Here is a 26,100-nt window from a genome sequence, read left to right as displayed (position 1 = left end):
AATGTTTCTTATTCAACGCAGGGAAATGTGTCACATTGCCAGAGACCCCGGCAATCTCCCCTGCTCTTGCATCATTTTCTCACAGTATAAAACACCAGCTTATGTGCGCATGTTCCACTGGCTTTTTGTGTCGTCGCTCATTCTCCATTGGCTCTCCGTCCGCTCTGCGCTCAGCCTTTACGCCGGGTCCAGCCTTCGCTGTGCAGAGTGCGTGCACCGAACGTGCGAGAGTACATCTAACCCACGCTGCCTGGAACCGGACTGGGCTTCCCACGCTGTTCTGCTGAGGAAAAGATGGAGAACAAGAGCGAGATCAACGGGCACGCCATGCCCGGCTCGGCCTCCACCGACCGGATCCTGGACAAAAGCGGGCAGAAGAGCTGCAGGGAAAAACTGATGGAGTTTCTGAGCAAGAACCTGCTGGTGATCATGACGGTGTCCGGGGTGCTGGTGGGCGTCGGGCTCGGCATGATGGTCCGCAACATGAACCTGACCAAAGCGCAGATGACCTACTTCGCCTTCCCCGGAGAGATGCTCCTCCGGATGCTGAAGATGATCATCCTGCCCCTGGTCGTTTGCAGCCTCGTATCCGGCGCCGCCAGCCTGGACACCCGCTCCCTGGGCAAGCTGGGGGGCATCGCGGTCGCCTACTTTCTGGTGACTACACTGATCGCCTCGGGGATCGGGGTGGCCCTGGCCTTCATCATCAAACCCGGCGTGGGCGCAGGAGCCCTCAACACCAACAGCCTGGGACTGGAGAGCGTCAGCAGCGACAAGGAGACAGCTGACTCGTTTTTAGATCTGGCCAGGTACAGTAGCAACTCTTTAATCATTTTTGCACAAATTAAACACCCATATGTAGGCCACCGTTGAATATGAAGCAGCCTGATGTGATTTTTGTAGTGGTTCTGAGGGGAATTATGGCACAGCATGCCTCGGGCGCAATGGAAAGGTACACACATGAATTGGAGACATCCAAGCGTGCGCGCACTCACGCTTGTAAAGGCTGATGGGTGTGGAGATATTTCGGAATATTATTGTTTTAAAACACCCAAAATTAGCCCTTGAGGTTGTCAACTTTTTGTGAATTGATGTAATTCTGTAGGTGGATGAAGCATCATCTTTTGGCTAAATGTCATAATGTCATAATGAACTATTTCAACAGTCTAACCGTAGCTGTAGAGCCGGTCAGTGTGGCCTGCAGTTTATCTGATGATAGTGATGTTTGTTTAGTTATAAGCGGTCAATTAAAGATCTAGACCACTGACAATATAAGCTCTCCTCCCTGTTATGTTATATGTACAATGTCTACCTTATGGTTGCTTTAAAAGTTAACTGTGTCTAACTCCTATAACTGAGACTCCACAAACTGCATGAGCTATAAGTTACAAGAGTTACACACAGTGTAAAGTGAAGTGATGGATGGAGTTGGATAGACTGTATGAAGGAGCACACTGTCATTCCAGCATTCATCACCTGCAGGAGGTGAACTTTACATGGAAACAGCTACAACCATCTTTTTCCTCCAGATGCATCTCAGATAGTGGTGGAAAGTACATTTACTCAAGTACTTTACTTAAGTACAATGTTGTGGTACTTTACTTGAGTGCTTCCACCATGCTTTATACTTCTACTCCACCTCATTTCAAGGGGGAATATAGTACTTTTTACTCCACTATATTTATTTGACAACTGTAGTTACTTTGCTGATTAAGATTTACACACAAAACATATGACAATCTTATGAAATATGATGCATTGTTACAGATTAAATGACACAAAAGTATATAATGTAGTTATAATTAGCTCCACATTGACCAGCTGCAACAGTAAAATACTGCTTACAGATTAATGCATCAACAATGATAAGTGCTTTTACTTTCAATACGTTTAAGTGCATTTTGCTGATAATACTTGGAATATGGCATCACTTTTTACTCCAGGATCTGATTACATCCTCCACCACTGAGCTCTGCATGCAGTGGAAGGAAATGCTGAAGTGCTACTTACTTACTCAGCCATGCTTTTGAGATAGATAGATAGATTCTTTATTGTCCTTCAAGGAAATTTGTTGCCACAGTCTGTACAGAGCCTCGCATAAATACAGATACATAAATGCAGTACACATCCACAAGATTACTACATGAAAGACATGCATACATGCATACATCCACATTCATACACACATACATAGCACATATACATAAGTTACAGTCATTGGGGTATTTTGTTTATCAATGCTATGGCAGAGGGGATGAAACTCCTGCCATAACATCTGGCTTTGTCCTTTAAGTGGAAAAGGAAATGTGGGAAAGGAACAGTGAGCTTTTGCAGATGCATGTCCAGATCTTGGGGACTGATTGATATGGATTTTAACTAACTTGTTTCAAGAGTTAAGTCAGTGTTCAAGTGTTTGGTAGGAGCTGGGTAAACCTCATCAGTGCCATTCACAATATAGCAGGGCCATTATTACATACACAGCCAGATATGTGAGCCTGCTATCTGCCATGTTACACATAACTAGTTCTCAGACTGCAGAGTGCGGGCCTCTGGGGGTCCTTGAGGGATTTGTGTTTGATTTACATTTCTAAATGTGAAAACAGTTCACATAAAGTTAAAGAATATAGCTTCTCGCAGCCTCAGCCTATAAATATCAGCATGGTTACCAGCGTTCTGTAACCCATACACATACATGAGATGTCCTAATAATAAATTCTCAGTGTGAGGGAAAGCTGACACCTGTTGAAAGCATGTATTTTGAGGAGCAGCAGCACTGTGGTACAAACTCAACACTGCTGCTGTCAGCACTTATCTGTCTGCAATTGGCTTTTATTTCTCAGCCTCAGACACTTCTATATAGATTCTACATTTTTACTGGTCACCACATTTCACTACAGATTTTGACAGCTAGTACTGATGGAGTTTTTTTCTTATTTTTATTCTCATGCTGACAGATTTGGACTTAAGTTGACAGTTTGGAGGATGTTTTAAAGGAGACATATTCTGCGGATTTCCAGGTCTATATTTTTATTCTGGGGCTCTAGTGGAATATCTTTGCATTATTTGTAGTTCAAAAAACTCCTTATTTATCTTATACTGACCCTTTACACAGTCCTTCAGTTCAGCCTGTGTCTGAAACAGGCTGTTTTAGCTCCTGTCTCTTTAAGGCCCCGCCATCCAATGAGCCCACTCTGTACTGATTGGTTAGCTTCTGGAAGCTGCGTCTTGGCTGACTTCCGCTGGCTCCAGAGTCTGCGAAAACACAGCAAGGCAGAAAAAACTGTCCCAAACACATTGTTCAGGCAGGTTGAATACTGGCTTTTGACTTGCAGGGAGCATTTCTACATATGTTAAACTCAAGTTTTGGAACTTTGACCATGTTTAACATAGATATCTGACATTATAACACTATATAAATAACAGAAAACCAGAAAAAGCATTATATGTCCCCTTTAAATTTGAGTCTTTATGCTATGCTAAGATAATCTGCTGCTAGCTTCATATTTAGGCTACACACATGTGAGTAGTATCATTCTTCTCATCTAGACTAAGTCTCAGCTAGAAAGTGAATATGTCAGGCAGTTGCTAGTCACACTGAACGATGAGCAAAATTCTTCTGCTGGAATGATTTCTCCTGAAAACTTGTAGTCAGTTTATTAAAGCTCTTGCGTTTTTGTTCTCTGCTAGTCTTTAGAGGGAAAATCCTCTTACATAAAGTGATGTGTTCCATGCTTATAGAAACAACATGGAAATAAATACAGAATTAAATGTGTGAAAGAAACATGAATTCATTAATATTACAGTATGTTGTGCCATACTGCCAACACAAAGAGAGGTGACTAATTAACCACAAAGGTGTTACCAAGACCAGGAAAGTAATTGCAGATTAATGACATAAGTACCCCACCGATTACTCCAAGTATGAATGAGTAAAAAGTATCTAAATTGATGCTGCAGAACCAGAGACATAGCCGTTTTGATTAAAAGCATTTTTCTTCCTTGTGAAAACCTGACACCGACATTACCCACAATGCAACTTGATCACCGACAGTTCGGCTCAGAGATCAGAGAGAGGTGTGTTATGCTAGTAGCGGCTAATGTAGCCTGGCTAATGTAGCAGAGATGAGGAGCAATTACAGTGGTCTGCTAACCTCACTTCCTTTTAACTCCACTTTTTTTTTTTTGCTAATCTCCCTCTGGAGTCACAAAAGATTTTATACAACTTTTTTTCCCACTTTTTTCATTTACAGTCGCACTCCCCCACGCATGTAAATACACTTTGATTTGTAAAATTGTTTGAGTTCCCCTTTAAACATGATTTTGACTGAGCCACAAGTACAAATTTGTAAGTAAGAAGCGACAACCAATACAAGAGACAATACTGATAATATCAAGACCAAAAACACTAAGTATACAATATTACCCTCCTAATATTGTGAGGAGGGTTGTTGGGAGGGCACATGTTTCACTAGATATGTTTATTAGTTTTAATCAAGACATTTGATGTATTTCTCCTAACTAAGCTCCATTCACTCAAAACTTTCACCACTACTAAACTCGTCATCTCACAAAACTAACTGTATTTTATTAATTTACACAAAATGCAAAACTACACAAAAACACTTTTTGAACGCTGCCAACAAACTCTCAAACAAAGTCCTGCAAGATGCACATACATGATACTGCCTGCAGTGAACATTTTTAGGCAAATTTTTTTTATTTTCATAAAGATTTCCTCTTCCATTTCAATACCTTATTCAAAATCAAATTTTCCTGAAAACTTTCTAGAAAGTTGTTAGAGATAAAAGGTAGTTTATTGTTTCCAGATTTGCCACACATCGTTATCGTATCATGCCAAAGTCTGTGAACATTTTGCTTACAATGAAGGAAAACATTTCATAAACAAATTAAGGATAAAAGTCAATAAAAGCAAGTCTTGCAGAATGACTATTTCTTTTGTTTTCTTGTTTTGCACAGTAACATAGCCACAAGTATTTGACTCAAAATTTAAGGCCACAAGCCACCAAAAAGACAGAAGCACTCCAGCATCAGCGGAAGAATGGCTGTTTGTGCTGCTTTGAATTGAAAGGATCCTGCATGATGTTTGGCTTCAATGAATTAGGAAATCAAGTTGTTATGTAACAACTTTAAAAATCAGTCTACAGAGAGGAGGCAGTGGGGCTCTGGGGAGTCTCTGTGGGAAAAGCCTGCCAGCTCTCAGCTCTGGTTCCCCTGGATTAATCCAGATCCTCGCCTCAGTCATGTGATAGGAGGAAACCTGACCTCATTCGTGGGAAGAAGAAGAGTGTGAGAGAAAAAGAGTTAACCAAACAATTCATTTCTTAGCAGTTTTATAAAGGAAAAGAAATGACCAAGTGAAGACAGCATGGCTACCTGCCAGTGTGACAAGTGGAGCTGACATATTAAACAGCTGAAGCGGCGTTTGACCCTGGACTGAAGGCGCAGTTGATAGGGGTCAGGGGTTTATGGGCTGAATTGCTTGGCTGTGGTCTGGCCATGGGAATAAAAGTGGGCAAAGTTTGTGTTTCTTTGCACAATGTAGTGTGACCCCGAGGATAATGTTACCACAAACACACACTAATACATGGAAAAGGCCTGCAGGCTTCCAGTAATCCTCTGTGTGCTTTACTTACAGTAGTGAAAATAAACTCCGTATGGTGCCTATACAGACTGAAGGAAAAAGTTTTCATAATGGATTTATAGTAGTGGCCAAAGAGATGATGCACCAGCTATATGTGAGATGAATAATGAACTTTCTTCAAGGCTGAATGTTATCATTTTTTCCATTTTGTAGGAGCAAAACATTTCAGGGTTTTCTCCACAGGAAGTAGTATGGTCACCATGCATAGAAATCCCAAATAATTTTATTTATGAGTTTCAGGTTTAGTGAATAATAGTTTGTTCTGCAAGCCTTTAATGAATATGAAATTCCATTTGTGTTACAAATGTGTTTATGGATAAGTTTTTCAGATAGTTGCTATTGTTTTTTAAATGTTTGAATCTTTACACATTTCTTTGCTCTTATACATTGAACATCATTTCTCTTAAATCTTTTTGATTTTGTCTCTTAGTTATATAGTTTAGTTTGTGACAAAACATCATTGATGTATACTTTTTTGATATTCACAGCATATATTAATAACTGGAGTTTATATTTGTCTGATATCCCACTGTTTTAAGTGGAGAGATGTAATTTTTGTTTGCTAGAAGTATAGTCAAGTAATGTGCAAACAACTAACAGAAGTTATGGACAAAGTACAGCATAAGTGATGAATTTACTAAATCAAGACAGTGTACAACAGCAAAGTAATGTGCAAATAAATACGGAAACCTTGAAAACAGGATGTGTCAAAATATACAATGTTGATAACTTGCTATTTTAAACCCCTAAAAACACATTTAATTTAAAAATGATTATAATTTAGTTAAGGTAGAATTTTTAAACCATTTGAGGTGTAATAAATTGTCTTAAAGCAAATACTTTACTATGCTGCACCCTGACAGGCAAACAACAGCAGCTCATGTAATTCAAATGAGGTGAACCAGTCAACTGGATGCTTTCCAGTTCAAATGCAAACTGGCCGGATTAGAAGGATTTCAATCATTCTTAAGTAAGGGAATCCAGTTCAGTTCAGTTGTGATGCCTTTACAGCTCTAACCAGTTCCCGAAAATACATTTTACTATACAAAAGTTCTTTAATGTCTTTTATTTGTATGTATTGGAACATTTTAATTCCTATAATGTGGTTCCTTTGATGCACACTGCAGAGTTTTTGCAGATTTGGAGTATCAACATTCAATGAATGAGCCAAACCAAATGTTGTACATCTTATTCATGGACATATCAACCTGGGCCTGTACAGCCAGGCAAATAATACCCCCATTTTTGTTTTGTTGATGATAAATAATATTCACTGCAACCTTAAACCTCCAGATTATGACTTTAACTCTTCATCTAAACCCATCCTTACTCTTACCTAAACTTCAGTTCTACACCTGAAGTAAGCCTGTGGGAAGAGAGGACCAGTCAAAATGCCCATAGCTGTAGGCCTACTGCTTAGATGTCAAACTGGTTTGGATAAAGAGAAAAGAACAAGGGCAAACATGCACAAATGAGGCTTTATTAACTAGTGACTGTGCCATGACACTAAACATGCAGAATACACTCATGCATGATTGGCTCAGGTGTCTACAAACAACAGAGGACAGTTGTAGACACAGTAAACAGGGTCCAGATGAGTGTTTGACCCATACAGCCTTCCTTGTTAATTTTGACCTGTGGTTAACTCTGAGCTTTGGTAGAGTCCAACCTGAAGGGAAGCAAATGGTTCTTGCTTGACATCCTACCAACACTGTTTAATGTCATTTTAATAATTAATTACATGACCTATTATTTGTTATAGGGTTAAGTATGTTTGTATTAAACCTCTGTGGTTAGCTATAGACAATGACACAAAATCTGCCCAAAATTTACAGATTAGATTACTCCCTATTTTTATCTAAAGAGGGATAATAAATTATATTTTCAAAGGGAATTCTTTATCCTGCCACAAAATGCAAACACAGTCACATTTATGTTTTTTCTGGTTGCAAATGGAGTCACAGAAAGTAATTTAAATTCTGCTAGGTTCTCCTATCATTTATTTTCATCCTTCAAAATGAAAAATCCAATTTTTGGCTGATCGTTCCACTGGCTAATTTTCATCCTTGAATAATGAGAAAGACTTTTTTCCATGTATGGAAAGCAAGTTACTAGCTTCTCCATACTAACATGTTAGCTTACACTACATTTGGAAACATGCATATTCGTTTGTTTTCTTTCTTGTTCAAGAAATAGTTACAGCATGCAACTCCCCCTTATAAACCAGAAATTGTCTTTTTGACATTTATATTTGTGCATGGATTATGTATGTATGTATGTATGGTGCTGGTAGGTGTATTTTTTACCTTTGGAGAGAGCCAGGTTAGCTGCTCTCTTGCTATGCTAAGCTAGGCTAACCGCCTCCTCTGCCACCTCCTCTATAGCCCCATATCTAACGGACAAATATGAATGTTATCGATCTTCTCACCTAACTCTTGGTAAGAAAGGGAGTAAGCATATTTCCCAAAATATTCTTTAAATGTACCATGGCATTAGATGACTGGTAACGAGAGTAAAATGAAAACTTCAAACTAAGGTCAATCAATCAATCAATCATTTTTATTTATATAGCGCCAAATCACAATAAGAGTCATATCAGGGCACTTTTCACATAGAGCAGGTCTAGACCGTACTCTTTAGGTATGACAAATAATACAAGTTGTCATACCAAGATGGCAAAACAGACTCATATGAGTGTTTTTTGAGCTGCTGACCAAAACAGTTTTGTTTTACATATATCATGTATGTATTATTTATATACCTGGTAATCTTGGTTAAAAAGTAATGATTAAGGAAACGTTAGGTTGAAAAGGGAACGCCAGTGATTCATGCGGTCTATTTACAGATTTTGGGGAGTACTCTAGTATATATAAAGTAGTATAAAGCTTTTTGTGTCTTTAGAGGGAGCTGTAAGCATCTGATATTGCCTCAAGTGATGTCATTTGAGTCAGCGTTGGTTGGGGCTGAAGACTACAAGTTTGAAAATGAAACAAATCTCGGGGTGTGGAGTTAGAAATCAGTGACGTTTCCAGACCTCTGTAGCTGCTCCTCATCTCTACTGGAGGCTAGCAGCTCCAGGCTACATTAGCCGCTACTAGCATAATACAGCTGAATTGTGTGTAATGTAGGCGTCAGGTTTTGACAAGGGAGAAGAAAACATAGAGTCCAACAATGTTATAGGAGTGCAATGTTAAATCAGTCGAAAACTCTTTTAAGCAATGAAAACTACTAAACTACTAAACCAAAAGAGTTTTGGAAGAGCTTTTGTAAGCATGTCATACTTCCTCTATGTCTGAAGCTGAATGTGAACAAAGGTTGTTTTTAGCTGATTGAACAAGGAACCAATGCAGTCTTAGTGTAGATGACTGACTACGGGGAAACAAACTAAACCTGTGTGTCATCTTTGTCATTTTACTGAATGCCTCTTGACAAGGAATTAAATAAGGGAAAAATGAAGTGTAAATGAAAGGTCCAGGAATACATAATCCTTGTTAAAACCTTGCTGATTTGTTTTAATAAAAGATGAACCAGACAGTAGATTGGTGCCAGAACAACTGCTCTGTCAGGGAGTTTTTTTGGAGCAGTGGACTTGATGGAGGATCCAGGGAAAAGAGCCAAAGTGCAGGCAGTGTGTGATCACAAACCTGCCCTGTGAACAATTCACTGTTCAGATGGGTTCACCACATCGTTCAGTAAGGCTTGTCAACTTCTGAGGATAGTGTTGAGCTGTTGTGATTTTTTTTAACAAACCACTGGCTTAAACATTAACAGAACATTTGGTCATTTTCTTGAAATAAAATAGCAGTAGGATGGTTGTAATTTGTGAATCTAACTCTTTTTTTTCTTCCTCCCTCAGGAATTTATTCCCAGCGAACTTGGTGGCTGCTGCTTTCCGTTCTGTGAGTGCCAGCACCTCACTACACCACACTGTTTTGTCCTCACTTTTTCATCAACTCACCCTTTTCTTATCACCACTTTCTATCTGTTTATCCTTACCACCTGTGTCCTGTGCGGATTGTTCATCAGAATTTATTTCACCAACCACGCGGATGCCACTCCATGTTCATTTACAGCGGCTGTAAATCCTGGCTGGAGCGCTGAGAGCTTCATAATGCCTCTTAATGAGACCTTCAGAATAGAGACTGCTTCTCTCCCCTGCTTGCCCAAACGCCTCTTTTCCTTGTCCCTTACCAGCCGTTACCATGGTGAAACCATTCCATTCCAGCAAGCCTAGCAACCCACCTCGCCTCGCTGCTCTTGAACACGGCCTGCTCCTCTTCCTAGAATTATGATCGTGTCTGTTAAGGTTAAATAAGAATCAGGAAAGTTCAATATTTGGGAACACAGAGATACAAAATAGGTATGCACACACACAAAAAGGAAGGCGTTCACAAACTTGCACGCACACCTGGACACACAAACTCACATAATCAGACCAATTGCCTTGATAAACTGGCTGTAACCAGGCTAATGAACTATAAACTCACAAACAAGTTAGCGACTTCTCTCAGGGAGAGTAAATGGAGTTTCAAAGTGCAGCCAGGTTACGGAGTTCAATATTCACTCCCCCCCGACCAGCCTGCCTATACTGTGGTAGAGCCCCTGTGGAATGGGTCCAACTGTGGATTAAACCAAGATAGCAGAGGAGAGGGGAGATTTACATAAAATGACAAGCAGATAGGTGTTTAAACAGACATTTAAATTGATGAAATGTAAGATTTAGTTCACGGAGGAGGCTGACCATAGTCACATGTCTCTGCATGTCCAAGTCTGTTTCAGTTTTTACAGAATCTATTAAAGCTGTTGGGAACCTTGATCCTATAGGGCTATTTAAAGAAAGGGAAAGCATTGTAGCAGCTCTGGTTACTGAAAAGACTCTGTCTGAACTTGAATGGACAGCGTTAAACTGGACCCCAATTTCACACACATGCTCACTGCATTCCAATATAAGAGCATGACCATTTCCTAACACTGAAAACTCTGCCTCACAAAATAAAAAAGCACTGATAAGCAAAACAGATATACATCTGTCAGATTATAACTGTATTTGTAAATGATTTATGAACACAATACAAAATTATCTTAACCATGAAAGAACCCTTTTATCCATCTACTCAATAGTGACAACATTTAAGATTAAATGGTTTAAGTATAATAATAATAATAATAATAATAATAATAATAATAATTTTATATGTATAGCACCTTTCATACAAGAAATGCAGCTTTACAGCAAAAGAAATTACAGGCACCAAGTGCTTCACATGAAAAGGTCATAAAAAGAACATAAAAGCATGTAAAAAAAAAGCATTAATGTAACATAAGATGGAAAATAAAACCCACTTGATAACATTAATAAAAAATAAGATAAAATAAAAAGAAAATACAATACATAGAATGCGTACTTGGGTGGTGGAAATTTGAGACTTAATAAGCGAAAACTCATAAAGTAGTTTGCCATGTGTACAAAATCTGTAAATCGGTGCCTAGGTCTCTGAAGCCATAAGCAAACAGAACCTCGCTTTTCCCAACGGACACAGACTGACCACTGGTCTTGATTAATCGAAATAAGCCTCTTTCAGCTTACCCCAGAATGTCTTCCCACAGGTTTAACCTCACTATGGGTCTTATCTGTGTCAGGCGCAACCCAAAGCTGCCCCAGAAAGAAACCACCCTTAGTGGTGCTGTGGGAGTTAAAAAGACACACCACAGTCTTTTCTCAATTTTACACTCTACTTAGTATCCCGGTCCTGAGTCCTAACATGGTTGGGATATGACATTTATATGGAACATAAAGAAACTTTGTTATTCAGTTCCTTATATACATGATTCAAACAAGGGCTGCAACAATCATTTGATTAATTAATTAGTCCATCAACAGAAAAATAAGCAGCGACTGTCTGGATAATCAATTAAGTCATTTTAAAGTAGAAATCCAAACATTTTCTTGTTTAAGCTTCTGAAATGAGAAAATGTGCTGCTTTTCCTTGTCTGAACATTGTAGTAAATTGAATATCTTTGGGGTTTTGGACTGTTGGTCCAACAAAATAAGACTTTCAATGACATCACCTTGGGCTCTAGGAAGTTGTCATGGTATTTTTTTTTACTGTTTTCTGATCTTATATTGGCCAATTGATTAATTGATTATGAAAATAATCATTAGAGGCAGCAAATCCTCACATTTTAGAATGTGATTTTAATCCATCACATTTTAGACGCTGGAAGCAAAGAATATTTTTGCTTGATGATTGACTTAAATGATTCACTGATTCTCAAAATTGTTGCTGATTAATTAATTTTCTGTTTGTCTTTGGCTGCATTTATTGCTTGACTCAGATTCTCTGTATGATTTTCATTAAAACACTAGCAACAAGTGCCACAAAGGGCTTATCCTCTATAGATTACCATTTCAGAGTTATAATTTTATTTTAGGGCATGAATCATCACTGCATGATTTATCATATTTTTTTGTGTTACTGACTAACTACGACTAATGACATACTTTCACAGATAGGAGTCATAAACCTGGATACATGCCACAGTGTGCCAGTGTCTGTCAATGAAAGATAGGGTAGATCAGTATGTGACATACCTTCCCATTCATTTGAATGAGAAAGTGCGTCCAAACTTTTGACTGGTACTGTACATGAATGTAATGAATTGATAATAAAGACAAAAAAATATGGACACTATGGACAATATTGTAGGTTAATGAAATGATTAAAGTCAGTGTTTGTGAGTAGTTTTTGTTTTGATTATTTGTCTGTACACTGTTCTGTACAATTCTCTTACTAGAGATTCTTTTTATTTGTTCACATAGCAAAATCATTAAAATATGAATAAGCTGGACCTCTGAAACCAGGATATGATGTGTCCAAATAAATAACTGCAGAACTCCAGAAAAACTTATCCAAATAACCAATGCAAGTGTGCACATGAACACACTCATTTACTTAAAACTTTCATTAACATGACCTGAAATGCAACATCATTGGCCTCTGGTTTGAAATTAAGACGTTGTAACCAGGATACAGCACAGGAATTTGCAAATGTTTACATGTCACATAAGCAACGTAACATAACCACACATTTCAGTACTAGAATAAGAATTTGTGAATAACCAGCATGAAACAATTAACTACAACAAGTTTTTTCTCGCCCTCTTTGTTGCAGTATGCCACTGACTACAAGATGGTTGCTGTAGGGAACGACACCAACGGGACCACCCTCTATCAAAAGGTAGGAACAGGAATCCTCTCATGCATACAGTGACACACATAACACACACACAACCACATACAAGTACAGGAGTATTAAAATCAAAAAGCAACATGGGAAGAGTTTAAATGTTGAAACACTAACTGTGCCAACAGCAGTCTTTACAGTGGTCTCCTGTGCTCTAATACTAGATATAAAGTATACCAGGGTATCTAATGCCAGACACTGGAAAAAAATGCTATGAATTGCACCTTTAAAAAGGAAAAGAAAGTTAAAAAAAAAGATGGTGCTCTCATCTGTGTTGAAATAAGTCAAACAGTTATCTAGGCCATATAAGAGGAGGTAAGGTTACTATTGATCCCTGGATAACATGTTTGCTTTGTGTGTGTGTGTGTGTGTGTGTGTGTGTGTGTGTGTGTGTGTGTGTGTGTGTGAGAGAGAGAGAGAGAGTCACCCATGGGTACAAACCATACTCACTGAACAAGCACAGCTGGGACTAATGGAAGACTTGGTTTAGGGAGAATGGGTTCAAAGTTGATAATGAAATGCTGACATTTTTAAGAGTGAACTTGGTGATGTGAGCGTCATTTTGTCTTATCGGGCTGTGCTTGTGTTTCAGACTCAGCTCATTGTTCTTTATTTAAAGATTATAAACTCAGGGCACCGAAAAAACATGAGAAGAAACTCAAACTCACTCACCCAATCATTTTATATAAACCAGTGAAGATACAGCGCTGAAGCTTTACTACAAAGGGGGAAAAGGCTTTTATCTACTCTGCTCTTGTGTGCAAAGATGAAAAAGCAGCAGATGAGATCTTATGTAGCCTGTAAATTTCAATAATCAAACAGTCTATTTGCTATACTTTATTTACATTGAAAGAGTTATTGGTCCCTGTGATCATTCCTCCTCTCCATAGCCAACTGGCTGTTTGTTCAACAACTATGATGTAAAAATCAGGTACAAACTGTTCTTGTTCTTTCAAAAAATGCACTCTAAATTTCAGCCAAAGCTAATATGATGCGTCAGTATTCTGAGTCAGCCTGGTGGTTGTTTGTTGGTTCATTGTCAGTGTTTGGTTCCCTGTAATAAACCTTAAGGTGACTGCCAGAACTTATCTCTACCTTATTGCTCAACAAGGAGACGCTGTCCAGGAAAACCAAATGACAGAGTTTTGTGTTAAAAAGACTGACACTCAGGAGGTTACCCACTTGATTTGGCTGACTCAGACTGCTGAAGCCTCATATTAGCATCAGCAGCATCACGCAATGTTTTCCATGCTACAGATCATGTTCAGGGGTTCAGAAAGGTTGAGTGTTGTGCTTCTTGGAATGCAGTCACAATCAGACTCAACTTTTTGTGGTATTGTCTATGTGACCGGCAAGACTGAAGGATAAGGTACTAATGGGTAATAAGCCACACCTTAACCTGGGTTAAGCCAAGACTAGCGTCTATGTACAGGTCAGCTATATAGATAAGTGTAAAGAAAATAAGACTTTGACTGCAATTGTAGAGGTTTTGCTTATGTAGTCATTAAATGTTCTACATGTAAAATCGTGAAGCAATTTACATGTATTAATGTTTTTTTTTATTGCCAGTGAGTGAATGGGTAGTAATGTAACGTGAAAAATGAAACCTTCCCAGACTTTCTCGTTGTCTGGACTGATTTCCAAATCCAATGGAGGTGATATTTTTTTGCGCCCCAGAGTACCTTGCCTCTCTCCTGCTAACGTCAACAAATAACCAGCATAACTACACAACAACACAACAAAAACGGTGCTATCCGACTAGAACACCCCGCGTATTAGCTCTCCAGCTAATGAGACAGCTAGCTGCCTCCGTCAACCGCTACACATTTCACAACAAAGCACCCCAAAGTCGCCCATTCCCGAGCACACACAGCTAAAACAACAAACAACATGTCCTTAGCAACGGAGCAGAAAACAAGCTCCAGAGCGATAGCAGAACATAGCGTACCCCCTTTATTTTTCCTGTTGTAATCTAAAGGTCATAATAAGTACACATTTCACAACAAAAGTGCAGTGTGTTGCTCCACAGCGACAGCTCACTGAACCTACTGGTGTTTAGTAAATATGATTAAAAAAAAGTTGGTGGTGTGGATTGGCTCAAGAGGCTTCAGCGTAGCAGAAGCCTCTGTGTGTGTGTTTGTGTGTGAGCGTGTGAGAGATGCTTTCCTGAAACATGGTGCAAAACACAACGTTAGAGATCTTTTATGTAATTATGTGAATTGTTTGTGAGGAAAAAGACATTACCTGCAATAGTCTCACGCCGCGAGCATGCGAGTGCGAGCACCAGGATTTTGCCTGCAGCTCATTTAATGGCCACAGATGTGTTATGTGAAAGGTGTCAGTCGTAGAGACAAATCCACAGAGAATTATCACACAACTCTGATGTTCTTTTCAGCTCTATGGAGCATTTTAGTGTCTTTTAGCTCTTTGTTTTGGTTCACTCTCACTGCTACTACCTACTGTAGTTGCACCAAATGGCAGACAGACAAAGTTACCGACTAGCTGGTGAACACAATGGAGCAGATACTTTCCCTCAGGAGTCGGTGAAGAAAAAACAAAGAGCTAAAGAGAGACTGAATAATGGACATTCATCAGGTGGACACAGACACCACTCCAAATCAATGCTAATGTTGCTCCATGTCTGCTGGATGTATGAATAGACAACTATTTGCTAACATGTTTGCCATAGTAACTTTATAAGGTGATAATATGTCAGTGTTCACAGCTTGTTGTGCTATCCCCAAGTGGCCAATTAATCAATTAATGTAGATTTAAAGTGTCTCTTTATGATGTTCTTCTGGATTCACAGATTCTTGAAGTTCTCTGTGTGTGAGCGCTTCAGAAATCATGGTTGGGCAAACATTGTACATCTTGCTGGTGTCAAGGAAACAGTTTTGGACTTAGCTGTAAACTCTTGATTTGTCACTTCCTATGTACATATTTCACACTAGTAACTGAACCAACACATGACTTCATTTGTAGCCAAATAGAGTTAGAGTCACATTTATATGGCCCTTTGCAGTGTAGCTTCAAAACAAGAGTGGTTAGCTTGACCACAAAACATATCTTTTCAGTTTCTGTAGTGTTATGAGCTTTCAGTCAGTCAGATGTTGGCCATTTGACAGGTCAGCTTTAGCCACCAGATAACCACTGGTCGTGTGAGGAAAATAATGTGTTGGTCTAAACAGGAAACAAACACAGCCTGGCAGAGGGCTGCAGGTTACAGATTTCCACTGGGCCTTTGTTAGATTTAGTGGATGTTGGATCAGAGATAAATGCATAATGAGTATGGCCCTTGCTTGCTACTATTGACCCAGTATGGCAGAACAGTTGGAGGATCTGATCTTGGCATCAGCCCACGGTATTTTTCTGTTATGGGTCATGGTGGATCCTCCCCCAAGTGTCAGAGGATGAAGCTGGTAGAGCTGTGGGAGAGCTCAGGACAATGGGAGAGGATTGAGCTCAGGATTTGTCCCTGTCCTTTTTCGTTATCCATCATCCAGTTCACTGAATCCCTAAACTGCCACCAGACCTACGCACCCACACACACTCTGTAACAAGAGGTGTTGTATAAACTACTGAGAGAATATCAACACTATTGTTTAATAAGCTTAGCTCTCCATAATGTCATCTTTTCATGACAGGCTACTAATGAGGTCCCAGTTTTAGTCCACTCTTATGCATACAGTGTTTCACGATCTAAGAAAACAAAATTTTGTTTTAAGTATGAACACCATGTAGTTTTGGCCACATTAGTTGGTTGGTTAGTCAATTAAGATTGAAATATGTCAACAAACAGTGGATAGATTACTGTGAAATTTTGTACAGAGGCTCATGGTTTCCAGAGGATGAATCCTGATGATTATGTTGATCCCCTGACTTTTTCTCTAGCACCAGCAGGTAGATATTTTTGGTAACGCAAATTAGCAGTGTTTACTGCAAATTAGCAGTGTTTACTGCTAATTAGCATGCTAACACCTTAAACTAAGATATGAACAAGGTTAGCATTGTGCCTGCTAAACATCAGCATGTTAATATTTTCATTGTGAGCATGCTGCCAAGTACAGCCTCACAAAGCTGCTCTTTAAACCAACTTTTGCAAGGCTTTCGTAAGTCTAAGGATGGTAGTTTTTCAAAGTGAGTGAAAAGTGAGTAAACTCTATATCTCACACAGATATGTAACCTGGCTTATTAAACCTGGAGTCCTGAAGGACCCGTTCTATTAGTCTCATTCCCCATTTTCATCATCACCAACATCATCACAGCCAGCTCTCCTCCCCATAATCTCTTCACCAGTCTCCTAAGGACTCTCTTGTGTGTTTTAGGTGCCTGTTGGTACAGAAACAGATGGCATGAACATCCTGGGTCTGGTGTTATTCGCCATGGTGTTTGGCGTGGCGCTGAGGAAACTGGGAGACGAGGGGGAGGAACTCATTCGTTTCTTCAATGCTTTCAACGAGGCCACCATGGTGCTGGTATCCTGGATCATGTGGTGAGTAGAATTGGATGCATATGGGGTTTTAAAGGGGTATTTATAGCATACATTTGGATTTGTGATAATGTTCCAGTCAAACTTTTTTCCCTCTGCATTTTCTTCCTTGGTAAACTCTGTCCTCTTGTCTCTCTCAGGTATATCCCTTTTGGCATCATGTTCCTGGTTGGCAGTAAGATTGTGGAGATGGAAGATGTGGTTCTTCTGGTCACTAGTCTGGGAAAATATATCTTTGCTTCGATCCTGGGCCACATTATCCACGGAGGCATCGTCCTGCCCCTCATCTACTTCGGTTTCACACGCAAGAACCCTTTCAGTTTCCTTTCGGGCCTCATCACGCCCTTCACCACCGCCTTTGCTACCTGCTCCAGGTATAGTGTCACATCACAGGGTCCCTAATAAACTGTTGACTGTACCAAGATTTTTGAACACTTTCACCCTTTTCAGCTTTTACCTTTAGATTTAATCTTGACACACTGATTGTTTCTCTAGATCCACTACCAGGTGAAAATTTACATTTATACACAAGAAAGTCAAAATCTGCCAGGTTGCCTTTAAATTTACTGAGCATATTCCTTCTCTGCAGAGGACACACCCTTTTCATTGCATAAGCTTTCCTCTTGTTCCACACTCAAGAAAAATGTCAACTTTTCATAATTAGTTTTTCAAAATAACTTTACATGATCAAATAAAAATATTTATAAAATATAATATTTGGCCCAAACAATATTCCATGCACAATACAATTCTGTCAACCCATTCATAAAATTACCCAACAACATGGTCAAGAATCAATGATTTTTGTGCAGTGTAGCATAATCTAATCTAAAGAGGCCCTTATAGTCTCTGAGATGACATTCAATAGTTCTTTGCCAGGAAGCAGCACATTCATTGTTTTGAACTTCAAAGGAGGGCCATACATACCTTTTCAATGAACATTTCAGTTCATCAGTTGGATTTTGTAATACCATATTTTCATTTTGATAGCAGGAAAACCATTTTGCTCAGGCAGGTAAAATGTGCACATAATGTGCACAAAGTTGTAAAACTGTCTTTGCAAACTACAGAAACCGGAAAAGCTGTTGTGACCTGGAGCCTGTTTCACCAAATTTGCAACCTAAGACAAATTCCTTTCCCCTTTTGATATGTTTATCGAATCAACAGAAACATCGTACATGCAACCCATGCATGAGCGTGTGAGAGCCCTGTAGGACTCGGAAATTGCTGATAGATATGCGAGTCTAACCCTGACAATCTTGCAATTGTGAAATGGGACACTGGTTAACTGATCCTAACATTGTCATAATCCAATTAGGGCAATATGGACATTCTTATGGCTTATTTTGCATTAGTTTCATCTCAATGGCTGATAAAGATTCAATATTTATATACTGTATATATTCTGCTTCCAAAAATGTAAATATACACCAATAGAAAAATATTCTTTGTCTTTTTCTCACCAGTTCAGCAACTCTTCCCTCTATGATAAAGTGTGTCGAGGAGAACAACGGTGTAGACAAACGAATCAGCCGCTTCATCCTTCCCATCGGGGCCACAGTTAACATGGACGGGGCAGCCATATTTCAGTGTATTGCTGCAGTCTTCATAGCTCAGCTCAACAATGCTGAGCTAAACGCCGGACAGATCTTCACAATCCTGTGAGTTCAGGCGATAAGACAACATTTCTGTTGCTTCTCTTATAGTGGTGTAAGTAGCAGTTGATCATTCATATGATAATTGCATTGTTTCTAGGGTTACAGCCACAGCCTCCAGTGTCGGTGCAGCAGGCATCCCAGCTGGCGGCATCATCACCATTGCCATCATCCTGGAGGCTATCGGCCTACCAACCAACGACCTGTCCCTCATGCTGGCTGTTGACTGGATTGTGTGAGTAAAGCCTGTGAACTCACTGACACTAAAACCTAGAAATACCGTCTTGTGGTTGTATGCCTCCGCCAACCAGTCAAGTTACATTCATGTCTGTCCAGACTCATATAATATTTGTGGTGAAGACGTGAAGGTATTTAATAAAAGGTATTAAATGTGTAAAATGGAAGTTATCACTATATTGACATGTATGGTCCCAGTGAATAATTTCCAGTGAGAAACATGCTGTCTTCACTTAAAGACTATTTTTACAGAGGCATGCAGAGGACTGGTAGAGAGCTTCATCACGTGGTGCAACAATAATCACCTGAAACTCATTATCAGCAAAACCAGCTGAGCTTGTAGTGGACCACCAGAGGAACAGGAGGCCCCCTGTCCTGGTTGTCATCCATGGAGAGGAAGTGAAGAGGCTGGACTCATACAAATACCTTGAGAAAGCAAAATGCAAAGAAGCTACAAATTCTAAAATGTGGATGCTTCACACAAATCTTCAACCCAGCAGCACAGAAGATCTATACAATCACCAGTTTCAAGGTGGGCACCCAAGATTAGTGTCACCAATAATATGGTCACAATCTCCCCTTCTCTTCCTGAGTTATGGTGCTGAATAATGGCTAGAGAAGTGTTTTTACAGAACATTATGATGTCACAGTGAAGTTGACCTTTGAGATATAAAATGTCATCATTTTATCCTATTAGACATTTGTATGAAACGTTGTTATAATTAGTGTATCAATTCTTGAGTTATGGGCAAAAATGTGTTTCGTGAGGTCACAGTGACCTTTGACCTTTGACTACCAAATTCTAATCAGATCATCCTTGAGTTCAAGTGGATGTTTGTGCCAGATGTAATGAAATTCCGTCCAGGCATTCCTGAAATATCGCCTTCACGAGAATAGGATGGACAGACGGACGACCAGTGCAGAGGCATAAAAACAAAACAACGTCTGATCACGTATGCACACACATTACCAATATCACTGCAAGCAAAACTAGATCAGTGTTTCCCAACTGGAGGGGCAACAGGGGAGAAACAAAAGGTAAAGAGTGAAAAAAATCACCAATATCAGACCAAACACACAAACACATACACACACACACACACACACACACACACACACACACACACACACACTTACACACAACAGCAGGTTAAACATGAACAAGCTGAAATTCATGACTGCTTTCTATCTGAAACAACGATCCTGCTTCATGTGACCCCATTTGGTGTAAAAGTCTGGCTTTTAAAACTCATTCCAGGGCTTCAACAAGTTCTCAAGTTTTGGAACATAAACATCTGAGTTTTGAAGATAAGACACTTGGCATTAAGCAGAGGGAGTCCTGTCACTATTGCTGCAAGTTCATGTCTATGCTGGTCAGGGCTGATAAGGAGTATGTTGTGCTCTTTTTTTTATATTAGTTTAGTTTTTATGCCTCTGCACCAGTGATAGCTCGTCCCCTTCTCGTGAAGGCGATATCTCAGGAACCCCTTCAGGAAATTATTTCAAATTTGGCACAAATGTTCACTTGGACTCAAGGGTGAACTGATTAGAGTTTGGTCGTCAGAGGTCAAAAGTCAAGGTCACTGTGACCTCTCAAAACACATTTTGGGCCATAACTCAAGAATTTATACACTAATTATGACAAAGTTTTACACAAATGTCTAATATTATAAAATGATGAAGTGATGGCATTTTATATCTAAAAGGTCAAAGGTCAGCTTCACTGTGACATCATAATGTTCTGCAAAAACACTTCTCTAGCCATTATTTAAATCCCTAACTCAGGAACAGAAGGAGAGATTGTGATCATATTTCACATTTGGTCAAATACTGAATTGGTGACACTAATCTTGGGTGCCCACCTTGAAACTGTGGTGATTGTATAGATCTTCTGTGCTGCCAGGATATATGTGATATATGTGAAGTATCCACATTTTAGAATTTGTAGCTTCTTTGCAGCAACATCCGTATCTGAAGCTTTGCCTACTGTCATGGCTACAACTTTTTATTTACTCAGAATCAGTGTCTTTGGCCAAGCATGTGGACACATACAGTACAAGGAATTTGACTCTGTTTTTTGTTTCTCTCAATGAACTTACACACTAATACACATATGTAAACTGCAACCTGACTGGTTGGCGGAGGCATACAAACGCAAGGTGGTATTTCTAGTCTTCATGAAGAAATACTGCACATCTGATTCCAAATAAGACTATTCTTGTGGATAAAATGCAGGTGAAATGCTCAAAATTCTCAGGTGAAAGTTGATCAATCTTAGGACTTTAAAGGTTAGGAGTTATTTTAACCATGAAATATATTTTGACATGTTTGTTAAAAGTAGACTAATGGTTGTCTGTCTCTTCTGTCCACTTTGATTTATCTCTTTGTACAGGGATCGTACCACCACAGTAGTGAACGTGGAGGGCGACGCTCTAGGCGCTGGAATCCTTCACCACATCAACCAGCAGGAGATGAAGAAGCAGCCAGAGCAGCAAGAGGAGCTGGCGGAGGTCCGGGTGGAGGCGGTGGCCAATGTCCAGGCAGAGGAGGAGACTTCGCCGCTTGTCACGCACCAAGCCAAAGCCTTAGCGGCCATGCCGGAAGCCATCGAGTCAGTCCTGTGAACTCAAGGAGACTTTTTTTCTTGCCCACTGACCTTCCGACACATCTATACTTCTGACGTTGCTGCTGATGGGACACCAACCTGACTTAATGTCCGTTCAAAAAAATGAGGCCACTGATGGTTTCACCTGTGAAGAAAAACAAAGTGCGATAGTTCTAGTCTGTCTAGAGCAATGACAGTCTACAGTGCACCTTGTGCTGCTGATGTGCTTTTGAAATTCAGTCACTTTAGGCCAATTTCTCAATAGCTGGGTTTCCATCCAAGCATCTTAAAGTGGATTAGGATTAATTAATTAATTAGTGAATTAATTACTGAAATTTGATAATTATTCATTTTGCAAACAATATTGCAATTTTTTTTATTTTTTTAATCTTGATTTAAACATTTTGTGATAAACAGAGATAGAAACACACTATGTGTAAAACATCTGTAAAACATTCCCGTGAATTCTGTTTGTCTTGCGTGTGAGATTCTCCAGGCCATTAGTTTATATGTTCATACATCATGAAGTACATTTCTTTGTTTATATCTTCAGACAGCAAATACAATTACCATCATTAACTATGGACCTCTAACAACTGACGAAATGCTGGACAGTGTCTGCCAAACTTAATTATATTTTAATTACACGTTTAGGACGCCTGTGCAGTCACTTCAGCTTAGCCAGTGGAAATGTTTGTATTTGCATTTTATTTGTTCAGCTCATTTGCTTTACAGTATATCAGCTGGATGGAAACAACAACTATATCTTTCAAAGTCAAATAAAGGGATGTTTAGTACCAGGTTTAAAATTGTTGATGCCATAATCCAGAGGGATGTTAAAAAGTTGTGCCCAGACTTGTGTTTGTTGACCGTCAGCAAACATTGTCAAACATTAATCCTTCAAATGACAAGTTAGGACATTGACCTATTTTGTACCAGCCTCTGGCAACCTATTTAACTAGTGACTCATTGGCCTATTATGGTAAAGCATGTCCAGTGTTGGACCATGTGACCATTGTGTTAACATGCATACATTGCCATTATGGCTTTACGTGGGAAAGACCACTATATCTCCCATCTTCCCACTGATCCTATTTATCCCTGAGTAAACAGAACTTTGTGTTATTTACATAACCGTGGTTCTCAGTTAACTGCAAACAGAATAATGTGCATTATGTTTCCTGTCTTAGTTTCTGAGCTGATATCTGCATTTTCCAAGCCTCTAATTTTGTAAAGGCAGCAGTCCATAATTACATTGGAAATTTGCTCCTGGAATCTGTGGTCAGGCGGCCACTTTCAACTAACTCTCAAAAATTGCATATATGCATCAGCCCTTTTTGAATTATACCCCTTAGTGCCACACATTTGTTCATGTTGGCATCATTCTTACTTATTTGTTACAAATACGTTAAGCCTAAACACTAATGTTCCCATAAAAGTAGCTAGTAGCTTTGTTGCTAAACACTTCTGAGGAATATGTCACCAGGGAGAGTGAAGTCTGTTTTGGGCTTTCTTTGCTAGCTAATAAGCCTAATAAGCTAATTATACGAAGCGATGATAACATGCAGCTACCAGTTAGCTACTACTGGTGCTATTTAGATTAAATTATGGTTAGCTAATCTGATGATGCAGCTAGCTAGCTACTGTACTGTAAGAAACTAAACACAAAGTCAAAAAGATTTATTTTATGATATAAAGATCAGTTCACTGTCAAAAACAGAACAGAAATGCCCTTATCTGTTCATCCTGTTGAGATAGCAAAGTAGTAGCTGTGAAAATACAACTCACTAATGTTGCTTGACAGTCAACATGGCCACCAGAGGATGAATTGCATTGTTTGAAGGCTTCTTGGTGAACTAATGGGATACTGTTAAGACATAATTACTAGCTGTAATTACAGTTCATAGAACATTAGTGTGCAAGTACTGTAAACACACTTGTTTGCTTGACATCATGAAAACACTCCAGTCTCCTATTTACTAAAGAACAGACAGTTGACAGCAGGGTCAGTAGTTTCAGATGGTTTTGTTCTCAGCAAATCCATAAGGAATTCACTTAAAAAACAAAGATTCATAAAATGTTTACAGACAAATACTGGACCAAAATGCACAATGAGTTGACATCATATACTATATGTCATTATTTTGTGAATCCATCCTTTGATTTCAGAGAGATTTTTCTCAGTGGTGTGTCAGAGGCTTGCATCAAGAAATTAGCCTTCAGTGGAGGTTATGTGATGTTTGCTATTTGTATTTTAATTGTTTTCTGCATCTGAGGTGATGGCTCAGTGCATACCATGCTACAGTGCCTGAATCTTACCACCAAGACCTCTGAATTTTTTGTTATTTTGGTCAAATTTAAGGGTAGATATTAGCTCAGTAACTGATGACTTACAGCATACGTTTATGCAGTCAGTGTGATAAATTATCAGCTTTGTGGTTGCAGGATTATTTCAAAGGGAACATTGGTTGGTGCCATATTCATTGGCTCAATTGGTCAACTACTCCAAATTACTGCCTTGTGTTTTTAATTGATCTTTGCTTTACATTATTGCGATAGGAACAGTAAGACTGGACTTGCACCGTGCCATAGTTGTTGTCCATGCTATATGATATAGTCTTTGACATGAAGGAAGCTGTGCCAAAGTGTTTGTGGTTTCCCCTTGCAGGACGGACAGGATGAGCCTGTGCTGTCCTCTAGTGGTGACAGGCATTAATGTGAAGGTTTAGAGGGCGATAGCATCTCAGAGCTTGGGTGAAACATTTTTCTGTGTGTCTGAAACACTTGTAAGTTCTCAGCTGGCTTTGTTGAATGATAAGTGTGGTAATATTTCCTATTTATTTGATCTACTATTTAGCATTCATAGGGAACAAAACGTAATGAGACTGCTCCAGTCTTGTGAGGCATGTGAAAGGAATTGAATTCATGTTGCTGTCACCTGATGTCTAAGATGCTCATAATGATGTGCTGGTTCTTTAGTGTATGCAGTGTTGGATCATGGTGTGCATGTTGAGACTGTCTGCTATAAGCAGGAAGTAAACTAGTGTGTTTGAAAATTTCTTACTCAACAACATCATCAGAGATTTCACAAGATGTCTTTTCTAAGCTAACAACTGCTCTAAAAACCTAAAGCAGAGTTTTATGACTAGAGTTTTGTTGAGTATATCTGGTACAATCACATGTAATTACAGATAATGTGGTACATGTACTATATACATATATATATATATTTGATATTCATTTATTATAATTATTTTAACCTTTCTGTATTATTTGTATTTTCTTCTCTTAACACTTTCCCTCAGTGTCAAAATTTTTATTGTTATGATACACTTTTTAAATGAATTCTTACGCCAATGTTTCTGATAATCTGTTGTTAGAAATGTACTTTAATTTTTAGTGTGTGTATGTTGGTTGTTTTTGGAATAGCTGCTACCTTTCCTGTGCCATGTCACTGTCTAACACTGTACAGCTGCGTCTTTGCTGTTGATCCCACTGTCTGTCAACATTATATAAATTTTTCATGCAACCCAAATGAGAACACCACTGGGTTTTTTCTTCCTTATTGTTAGGTCATAGTATTACTCAGGGCATTATGGAGGAAGGTCCATCTTTGTCCTCACTTGTCAACAAAATCATCACTGAGCTTCATTGCCAGTGAATGAAAAGGTGGAGTCAGTCAGGTGTGTTCGATGAACAGGATTTAATCTCTTTACCCTGAAGAAATCAAACACTACCTCCCATCCAATACATAGCACTATGACAGTTAAATCAATTGAATAACTTTATTCTGAATATAAGAAGCTGAATTTAGCAGGATTTATCCACAGCTACATCCTTGATACATGAAGCTACAGGGTTATAGTAAAACAAATCTCTTTGTTTATCTTAAAGGAGTTTAAAAGCAAAATATGGGTGTACTGTCCTTTAAAGGGTTTTGTAGAACCAGGCCCACAGTAATATTTGATGTTACACTATTTAAATAGGTAATCATTTTTCTGACATGTCTTACACATCAGTGTGGGGCTGATAAGGTTGTTGTCAGTGATTACTTGTGCTGACGTTTCTGGATTTTTAAAATGATTTTTGCCTGAATTTTGAGCATTTTTCCTTATGTAGCAACTCAAACTTGCCAATGACAAATCTTACATAATTATTATTATTGATCATCATCATCTTCATACATTTTTTTAAAGGAATCTTTTGA

General features: G+C 39.0%; 1 protein-coding gene across 1 annotated transcript; it reads left to right on the top strand.

Moving 5' to 3' along the window:
• slc1a4 (solute carrier family 1 member 4) lies at positions 1–25,428 on the top strand. Its single transcript, XM_067609397.1, has 8 exons — positions 1–809; positions 9,519–9,561; positions 12,836–12,901; positions 17,233–17,399; positions 17,537–17,770; positions 18,863–19,057; positions 19,152–19,286; positions 21,681–25,428. The coding sequence occupies exons 1-8, from the start codon at positions 295–297 to the stop codon at positions 21,910–21,912; spliced, it is 1,587 nt and encodes a 528-aa protein (XP_067465498.1). The 5' UTR covers positions 1–294; the 3' UTR covers positions 21,913–25,428.
• Positions 25,429–26,100: the final 672 nt, after the last annotated feature.

This window comes from Thunnus thynnus, chromosome 14 (assembly GCF_963924715.1).
Source record: "Thunnus thynnus chromosome 14, fThuThy2.1, whole genome shotgun sequence".
Lineage (NCBI taxonomy): Eukaryota > Metazoa > Chordata > Actinopteri > Scombriformes > Scombridae > Thunnus > Thunnus thynnus.
The sequence above is the reverse complement of the archived record's forward strand: the minus strand, read 5'-3'. Positions and strand labels throughout refer to the sequence as shown.